The 10,786-nt window shown below is 28.0% G+C and overlaps 1 protein-coding gene across 2 annotated transcripts in view; it reads right to left on the bottom strand.

Moving 5' to 3' along the window:
- The window catches only part of LOC100208856 (uncharacterized), a 123,833-nt gene extending 114,042 nt beyond the window's left edge, over window positions 1-9,791 (bottom strand). Inside the window, exons 1-2 of one of the 2 annotated variants that reach the window (XM_065799988.1) lie at window positions 9,488-9,791; window positions 8,991-9,102 (exon numbers count right to left, since the gene is read on the bottom strand). In XM_065799988.1, coding sequence (XP_065656060.1) covers window positions 8,991-9,054 — 64 coding nt within the window. In that variant the 5' untranslated portion in view covers window positions 9,055-9,102; window positions 9,488-9,791. The remainder of the gene's footprint in view (window positions 1-8,990; window positions 9,103-9,487) is intronic. The other variant, XM_065799987.1, reaches the window with a different exon arrangement.
- Between the last annotated feature and the right edge of the window lie 995 nt (window positions 9,792-10,786).

The raw sequence follows: 10,786 nt of genomic DNA, 5'->3' as shown, positions 1-10,786 counted from the left end.
GTCTTATATCTTGTTAATTGATTGTTAATTAGTAGTTTATTTCCCATATTTCTCATTAATAGGCCTAAATAAATTGGTTTTGATAAAAAACCTTATATAAATATGACTTACCTGGGATTAGTTAATCATTATTTAATAAATAAATAAAAGTTAAGTTAGTTTTGCACTAAAAAGACGCGAAAAATGGGCAAAAGACGTATCACTCAAGGTGAAAGATGGCAAATTATTGCTCACATCAAAAAAGGAACCAAAAGTAATAGAGAAATAGCCAGGTTAATTGGATTTTCTGAGAAATGCGTTCGGACAACGAAGCAAAACTTTCTTTACATTGGTGGTGGCAGCGAGAAAACGAGGCCTGGTAGACCCTTGTCAACCACCAAAAAGGACGATAGTGCCCTTTTTAGAGCTTTCAAAGCTAATGCAAGAATTAATTACAAAGAATTGACCACAGAATTCAATACAACGCGAAATACATCTATTTCTCAAAGTACATTCCGCCGAATACTTATCAAATATAAGATTGGAGTCTACAATGCTTTGAAGAAACCGCTCCTGCGTCCATATGATAAATAAAGGAGACTAAAATGGTGTTGTGAAAGAAGGTATTGGACAATAGAACAATGGAAAAACATTATGTGGAGTAATGAGAGTAACTTTAAGCTTATCAATCGCAAATCTAACATAACAGTCAAAAGAATGGCTCACGAAAAGTATTACGCCAGGTACATTAGATCGACTGTACAGAGTGGAGAAGGCTCGATAGGAATCTGGTCATGCTTCAATTACAAAGGTGTTGGTATGTGCCAAACATACACCGGAAGAATCAACTCCAGAATATACGTAGAAGTACTGGAAAAAAACCTAATTCCATCAACTGACCTGCTTATGCTCAATGATAAACCATGGAAACTTCAACAAGATGGCGCTACTGCACATACTGCATACTATACAAAGGAGTGGTTCAACGATAATAATATCAAGAAAATACCGTGGCCTCCATACTCACCTGATTTGAACCCGATTGAAAATATTTGGGCTTGGATTGACCGTGAATTGGCAAAGGTTCAAATTTCTACACTTGACCAGCTGAAGGACGTCCTTAAGTAGACCTGGTATAGGGTTCCAGACGCGATGTGCAAAAATCTTGTTGAGTCTATGCCTAGAAGTGTTCTTAGTTGTATTAAAGCAAAAGGCGGATACACAAAATATTGATTGGTTCATAAATTACGTCTACTAATGTATCATGCATCTAAATTTATGAATAATTTTTTTTGTCTAATTTTTTTAACACCATGTAGTTGCACCTAATTATTACTTAGTATTTGTATTTTTTTTGTAAATTTTTTTTAATTTTGTATTCTGTATGTATTTATCTAATAAATAGAAAAAAAACTAAACCGAAATCTTTTTTCGTTATTGTTTTATCGTTAAAAAACTAAAAATTTCTATTCTCAATTATGAGTGCGTCTAAATTTATGAAAACCACTGTATAAAGTCACAACCGTTGAATTTGGTAGGTAGTTTTAGTTTTGTGTAGAATGACGTAGAACATTCAAGAAGAAAACGTAGAACACTCAAGAAATGCGTAGATTGTTCTAGAACTACTAACCGTGACTATATAAGCGATTTCTGCACTAGTTTTTGTTGTTGTTGTTGAATAACTAATTGATAAGGTTAAGAAACTGATATAGAAACAGAAATAACTTTTTAATTGGGACTGACAAATTAATTAAGCAGATATTACTTTACTGAAATAGGTAAAAATATATGGATTGCATAATTTACATAAATTACATTTAACAGTGAAAGCAATCAGTATATATTTATTTACTTTTGATTTTTATTTTTAGAACTAATGTAACTTTATAGATAATGTCACACAAGAAAAGTTTTAACCCTGTAGGAAAGAATAAGAACATTTGGGCCAAAAATCTGATTAAATATCAGCAATCGCATAAAAGAAGAGCCTTCACAAGAATTTTCACTCAAAGAAAAATGCAGAATACCACTTAAAAGGCAAGTAGTTGGGCAATAACAGTTTCTTGGAGCTGAAATTAAAGGACGAAAGGAAAGAATAGGGAACATTTCCAAAGAAGTTCAAAGGTTATTATGAAAAATTTGAATTTTACTGGTTTATATATTATTATTTATGTACAACAAATATTATGTATCTATCTGTTATATTTACGTGATTTATGCGTATAATAAAGATAAGTTTATATTGGTATGAAAACGAATATCAGATTGTAGTATTGAAAAACGAAAGAATTGAAATTAAATGCACTTTTCAAGCACAGCTGCACTGTGCTTGAAAAATGGAATATTAAAAAGTATTACATATAGAATTTCTACAGTTCTTGAGGAATATAATTTATGGAGAGCTGCGAAGATGATAGTGGCTGACACAACCAGTGTTAACACTGATAAAAGAATGGTGTCGTTGTAAGGTTTAAGCGAATGTTTCCAGCAAAGGGATTTGACAAACCGCTGTTTATTTCTTGCCAGCATCACGTCTGGTAATGGATGAGGAAATTGGAATAAAATTCCACTAAATCCCCAAACATTGAGTATCCTTTTGTACCTCAGTTTATGAACAGTTATGAGGAAATGCAAGCAAAACTTGTGAATAGAACAGGTGTGATTGTTGATAAGTTAGGCTGGAAGATGACATAAAATTTTTACATCATATGACCACTTGTGTTCAAGTTTCTATGAAGAAAAAGGATACTTTCCACTTGTTAACTTTCAAAAAAATTTTAATATTAGTAATGTACGTTGTAATTCAAGATATGTATATACATATATAAAGTTCAACTCCTTTTAATTCCCAGGTTGACATAGTTGACAAATTTTTCTTTATAAAATATAACTTTAGAAACAAGTTTCAGGAAGCAGGAAGATGGAGGGAACTTATCTTAGTTTTATTGATGCCTGCCCGTGCTATATTAGATAGCTATGTATAAAGAAAGTTGCAGTAAAATAGCCTTTGAATTGAGTGTTTCTAAAATAATCTTAATCTATTTTGTTTTAAAATTTATTTACTGTTTCTTGATTTACTGTTTAAGAAGTTAGTTTATTCCAATTGTTTACAATTCTGTTGATAAAAAAAAGTATTTTCTTTTAATCATGGTAAACACGATTTTATGTTCTGCATGGTGATGGAGTGCTGATTACTCAAATGCATTTGGTTGGTATTTAAAGGGCTTATGCAATTGATAGTTTCGAATCTCTTGTGGGTTTTATATTGATAGATTAGGTCACTCCTTGTTCTTAGTGTTTTTTAAGACAAAATTTCTAATTTTTTTAGCTGTTCTTCATTGGTATAATTTCTTAAGTCATTATTAACATTTTTTGCTCTTCTTTTTATGATTTCTACTGTTTTAATATCACCTTTTAAGTACGAACACCAGACAGGCAATGCATATTTCAAGTGAGGTCTTATTAAAAATAGATACAGTTGTCTTATTACGATTCGGCTATTAATTTTGAATGTTTTCCTTATTAATCCTAAAAAACGGTGCTTTATAAGTTTTTTGTGAACCATACACCCAATTTTTTTTTCTTTTTAGTTGCTTCTATTTTATGTTTATTTAGTTCGTAGCTATAATTCTAGCTATTTTGACCAAAATGCATTACATTACATTTTTCCTCGTTGAAAATCATAGACTATGTTTTAGCCCAGTGTCATATTTTATTAACATCATGTTGTAAATTTAAATGGTCTGTTTCATTAGAAACAGCAGCTAATATCTTTGTGTCGCCTGCAAACAATTTGCAGTAACATGTTATATTGTCCAACATATCATTATTGCATAGAACAAATAGTATGGGTCCCAGCACCGAGCCTTGAGGTTTTCCGCTATGTATCTATCTGTTACTTATATATTATAAGTTGTTTGGAGAAAAATTAAACTTCCTTTGAGCAATATTGATGGAATATTACCTATCAAATTATGTTATAATTTTATTATTATTGTATTATATTTAAAATGAGGTTTTTAGTAGCCGTGGTGCAAAAATATTTTTTCCTTGTTCTTTTTATTTATTCAAAGTAAGTTTTACAATAAAAGAATGAATAAAAATACATAAAATACATATAATAAGAATTGAAAACTTTGTTAACTTTACAATAATAATGCGGATACTCGCAGAAGATCATAAGATCTTGTCATCGAGAACCGCCTAAAAAATTTTTGAATAAAAGATAATCGTTTAAGAATACATATATGAATATTCACCCATACATATATAGTTATTTACACACATATAAACATACAAGCATATAAATATATTTACCTACAAATACTGATAGACATACATGTATAGATTTATATATACATATGTATACATGTAAATAAATATACATACAAATTTTTTAATAAAGTTTAATAAGACTTTAATAAAGGTGACTATATAAACTTTGGTAAAAAGATTATGGAAACTAACTGGAAGCAATTATTTGAAAATAAAAACACTAATAAGTGCTATGAACTTTTCTGCAATAAATATGATTAACTCAGCAAGCAATTTATTCCGTTAAAAAAATCCATACCACTTGTAATGCGCCGTGGAAGAATAAGGAAGTACTAGCTATGATTAAGCAAAAAAAAAAAGCTAGGCAATTACTTATCTGCGACTAACTAGCGATCAGCAACACTTATTCGTGAATATAGGAAACTAAGAAGTCAAGTGCAGAAAGCATGTAAACGTTATGTTCGAGTATTTGAAGCTCAATTAGCATCAGATAAAAATAATTCTAATAGGGTGTACCCTTATGCTAAGGCGCAACACAATGTTCATGTATCTATTTGTGCTATATCTGACGGAATACATATCGCAAACAGACTTAACGAACACTTCAAATCAGTTTTTTTTTATAATAGTAGAAGTAATCAGTTACCTATTTTTGAGAGAAGGCTTAGAAGACTTATTTTTGAGAGAAGGCTCAAGATGACTTAGGCGATATAGTTATTAATTTTAAATTGACGCTAACATATTTGAAAAATTTGAACCCGAATAAACCTATTGGTGATGATAACATTAGTCTAAAGGTACTTAGAGAATGCGCAGCTCAAATGACTTAACTTCTTACTTTACTTTACAATAAAGCACTGTCCGAAGGCTCAACATCTACAGCTTGGAAACAGCCACACGTCACACTGTTGTTTAAAAAAGGAAGTCGTCTTGATGCCACTAATTACAGACCAGTGTCTATCACATCAGTTCTATGTAAAGTAATGGAAAAGATTATCAGGGAAAAGATAACTAAATATCTTTAAAAAATGAGCTGCATTTCACATAATCAACATGGATTTATGTCCAAAAAAGGATGCACGTCTAACTTATTGGAGAGTGTCGACTACATCACGAAAGCGTTAAGTAAAAGAAATTTTGTCGGTATTGCGTTTTTTTGGACTTCGCGATAAAGTTTCTTTCGTAGACTTCTTCATAAATTGAAAGCATATAGGATTAATAGGAATGTTCTTAAATGGATTGAGTCATTTTTGATTAGTAGAAAACAGCGAACTGTTTTAGGTGAACACTTTAGCAACTGGGCCAATGTTCTAAGCGGAGTTTTTCAAGGGTCTGTGCTTGGTCCAACATTATTTATCATTTATATAAACGACTTAACGGATAAGATAAAATCAGTTCATAAAATCTATACTGACAACACTAAACTGTTATAAATAATATAAGACCTGAGTTTCACAATGCTAATTGCCTGATCCTTCAAAACGATTTAAACATTGTCAGAGAATGGTCAAAGGAATGGCCAATGGAATTAAATGTTCCAAAATGTAAATTTATGCACCTTGGTTATGAAAATAGTAATCATGAATATGTAATGAATGATGGAAATACATCACTTACTCTTGAGGCAACGGATATTGAGAGAGATCTGGGTATCTTTGTATCTAATGATCTAAAATGGAATCAACACATAGAGGTTGCAACACGTAAAGCAAATATGATACTTGGCCTATTGGAGGTAAATTCTTTGCTTTGGAGTAAATTATACACTACGTATGTTATGCTGCATATGGAATTTGCTGTTCCGGTATGGTATCCTTACTTAAAAGGCGACATCAAAGAAATTGAAAAATTCAGCACAAAGCAACAAAAATACCTTATGATTTAATAGCATTACCTTATGCTGAAAGATGTTGGCGGCTCAATTTTACTATTTTGGAAACTCGCAGGAGACATGGCAACTTGATCAAACAGTTTAAGCTAGAAAACGGTTTTGAGATTATCAATTGGCATAATCCACCAATTTGGAGATCATCTTCCAACGTCCTAATGCGTGAATTCACATATAATAATGCTCGTCACAACTTTTTTACAAATTGTATTGTCAATGATTGGAATAACTTGCCGTCAGCATGCATAAAGGCTCCGTCGGTTAACGCATTTAAGAATAGAATTGACAAGTATTTTTTTCTACAGCTGCAACAATACATTTTTTACTGAAGATGAGATGCACGTTTATTAATTCATAGTCATAGATGTAAACTTTAATTAAATGAAAGCAATCTTTTTTCTCTTTTTCTTAATTTTGATAACAACTTACTTGCTATGAAATAACAAAGGTTTATTTTACTTAAAGTTTATATTTCACAAAACATAAATTTTTGTATAATTTGTTGATTTTATTTGTTTGTTTTTTTAATTATTTGTCATATTATCTAAAAAGACTTATTTAAATATATTACTATTACTAAATAAACATACATATAAATAATACACATAATATATACCAAAACAAACTTATCTTTATTATACGTATAAATCATGTAAATATAACAGATAAATATTTAATACTTGTTGTACGTACAAAATTATACATAAACCAGTTAAATTCAATTTTACATTACAAAATTTGATTGCTCAAAGTAAATATTTATACGTATAATTAAGATATAAGAACTCGTTAGTAGAAAATATAAGATGTACCAAAAATAATACATAGGCGTCTTAAGTATATTATTACAAAAATAAAAGTTAAGTAAAGAAAGTAAATGTATATAAGTCAAGAAAAAAGATTTTGTATAATAAATTACGATAACAATTTTCTTTTAAATAAGAAAAAGTTTCATTCTTGAAAAAAGAAGAAAAAAAAATACATAAAAAATATTAAGTTTATATATATATATTAAGAATATTTATTTTATTTAAAAGAGGTTTATGATGAAAAGGATGCTTAAAATTAATAAGTCGTGCAACATCTTTTTGTTTGCGGTAGTGTGGTTCTAATTTACTTTTGTAAACACTACCCCAAGCCGCATTAGTATAGTTTAGATGGCAATGAATAAAAGAATGGTATAACTGAATTAAAGTATATTAATTTAGTATGCTTTTTATTTTGAATAGTATTTCTATACTCTTGGAAATTTTAGATGAGAAGTTTTCAATGTATCTTTTCCATGTCAGATTTTCATCAACAAAAATAAATTTGTAGCTGTTACTCTTTTAATTAGCATGTCATCTATAAACGGAGCAAAAAAATTAAAATGGTTCAGGATTTGATATCTATAAAAATAAATACTGGTGAGGAAGGTTTTGGTAAACACATAAATTTAAAAATGTATTAATTTCACTTAAATAATTAGTGTGACTCTTACGGTCTTCAATCAGTTAAATGTCACAAAAACCATATAATAAACCGCAAGATATTAGTTAAATTTTTTTAAATTTAGTAAAAAAATTTCGTGTAACTATTTACCTTATTTGAAAGAAAAGTGGAAAAGGTTTGTATTAATTTTTTTTATAGTTATTATTATAATTTCACTAAAAATTGTTATTAATAAAAGGTAATAATTTTCAACTGAAATTCTGAATTTAAAATACCTTTAGCAAATATAGTTCTTGGCAATGGTTTAGTTAAACACGAGGAGTCGTTAAATATTTAAAAAAATTGATTAAATTTAAAAGTTGACTCTAACCATTTGTTTACATTGTTTACCTTTTCGTTTACTACTTAAGTTTCAATAATAATACAACAGATTTGAGCAAATAACATAAAATTTAGTTTGTTTGTGGCAAAAGATAAATCATTTTTACAAAGAGAAATTAATAATGTCCCTTAATTAATAATTAACCCTTAAAGTAGCCTACATGTTATAATTGTGTTTAAACTTTTTCATATTGTATTTACTGCTTTTAATTTGATAAATATCAATTACACCAATTCATTTTCAATTTTTTTGAAAGATTGACAATCCATTTTAGGGTTTATAAACTTAATAGTTTATTTATATAGAAATAATAAAGTTCGCTTTTTATATACAAATTTAACTCCAATAATGTTTCCATTTTTTAAGTTAAAAGTTTTTATGAAAATAATAGAGAAAATGGAAAAGATAACAATGACTAATAGAAGATAAATAGCGAAAAAAGATAAAGAGAAAGAGAGACAGTAAACAGAAGATTCAAAAAGTTACAAACTATATGACTGAGGAAATAGAAGCGAAGAGTTTCATAACGCTAAATTTATGAATTTCAGGAAGAAAATAATTTGCTAAGAAACAACTACTGTTATCTAGAAACAAATATACTTTTGTTCAGAAACAAATTTTGTAAAAGCATGTTACTGAATTAACAATCACACCTAAGTTTTAACAGGTGGAGCATGTCTTGCGACAGATCTTGCAGCAGATCTTGCAGCAGATCTTGCAGCAGATCTTGCAGCAGATCTTGAGACGAAAGTTCAAGCTTGGCTGCTTTCCGCTGCAATTAATATATTTTTATTAAAAATATTTTTTTCTTCAAAATCAGGACCAAGTTTCCGATCTTTCTCTTTTTGAAATTTGAGATATCCTTTTACTATCAAACAATTTATTTTTTTTAATTAAAATAATATTTTAGGTTGCCATTAAACTTAGTCAATAATAATAAATGATATTGGATCCAATAATAATTTCGCTCTTGAACAAGGTAAAAAAATTAAAATAGTTATTTAAAGGTTATTCTTTAATAAGAGTTTCACATACCATTAGAGTTCCAAACACATTCAATCAATATTATTGTGAATAACATTTTTCCCGTAATCGTCATTTTGCTAGTTGCTTTTGTCCCCAGTTAACACACCTAATACGTAGGCACCTATTTGAGTTGCAAAAAAATAAATAAATAAAAAGAAATAAAATCGAGCAGTTAAATAAGTTGAATGATAAGAAAAGAACTAAAGTTGATATCATAACTAAAGTTGATATCATAACTAAAGGTAATATCATAAAGAATTATATACTTATTATTATAAACATCGATTCAATCGTTTATTTAATATATTTTAAGAAATCTAGTAATTAATAATTGTAAAAAAGTGTTTAGACAATAAATTTAATTCATAAAATTCCTTTAATAAATTATTTATTTTCTATTTTATAAAACATATATTTGTTAAAACTAACTGTTTAATAACAATAAATTAAGTTAATTAATAATGTATTATTAATATTATTATAGATAATTAAAATAGAAAACTTACAAAATTCATATAGGTTTACTAATGTCGCAAATCTTATTTCAAATTTTTCAATTTTCTAGTTTTCAATGTGGTTTTAATTATTTGTTAATTTAAAATAATATTTTTAATCTTTACCTCTTTGAAAGCTTTTTTAACTTTTTACTGATAGTAAACAATGTTTATATCATTCTATTAATTAAGCGAAATTTTAGAAAGTTTACAACCACAAAAAGTTGTAAGTATAAGAAAACGAATTATAGAAAAAAAGTAATTAGTTTTCTCTAAAGATCAGCATTGGTGGCTGATCGCGATACGCATCGACAAATTTTTAAGATCAACCTTCGAGCTCATTTGACGCCTGTATGATCCAGCTGGGACTTTTATAAAAACAAACTTTTATTTAAAGTGATTTTAAACTAATAATTTATTTCTAACAATTATATAAATTTATATATATATATATATATATATATATATATATATATATATATATATATATATATATATATATATATAAATATATATATTTTGCAATATATATATATATATATATATATATATATATATATATATATATATATATATATATATATATATATATATATATTTATGCAATGGCGTAGGAAAGTTTTTAAATGTTTGAAATAACCAACTTTTAAACAAAAAGAATATTCCAAATTTTTTTACGTTCATATATATGACAAAAAGATTCTTCACAAAAAAAAATTACTGTGGTAGGAGAATGGGAACAAGAAACCCTAAAATCTTAGCCCCCTCTGCCCTAAACATGAGAGCAACAAGTTGATGAAATAACTTTTGTATTATTTTCAACTAGACTCATATTCATCAATAAATTTTAAATTTCATAGTAAAATGTTTTAGTGTTCAAAAATTCTGACCATATAAAGTTTAAATCCCCCTCAATTTGAGGGGGTTGCAAATTTTATATGGTCAAAATTTTTGAACGCTGAGAATTTTAAAATGAATTTTAAAATTTCTCGATGAATATAAGTCTAGCTGAAAATAGTACAAAAAATATTCCTACGCCACTGTATATATGATTATTAAGTTTAATAAACGGGTCTGGGCCGGGTCTGGATCTAGACCCGACTCTACCAGTTATTTAAAAAAAAAAATTACGCTTTTTTGTTTAAAAGTTCTCTAAGAAGTCCAAATAGTCTTTTCACAGAACAGCATTGAAGAGTTGGTATTGGTCTAATAAATGCAAGTACCATCATGGCCGCCAAAACTGTATGGCGATTAAAGTAGTTTTTCTCAATCATCATATTAAGGGTCTTTGAAGACCTTTAGAGTTTAAAC

The sequence above is a fragment of the Hydra vulgaris genome, chromosome 06, assembly GCF_038396675.1.
Source record: "Hydra vulgaris chromosome 06, alternate assembly HydraT2T_AEP".
Lineage (NCBI taxonomy): Eukaryota > Metazoa > Cnidaria > Hydrozoa > Anthoathecata > Hydridae > Hydra > Hydra vulgaris.
The sequence above is the reverse complement of the archived record's forward strand: the minus strand, read 5'-3'. Positions and strand labels throughout refer to the sequence as shown.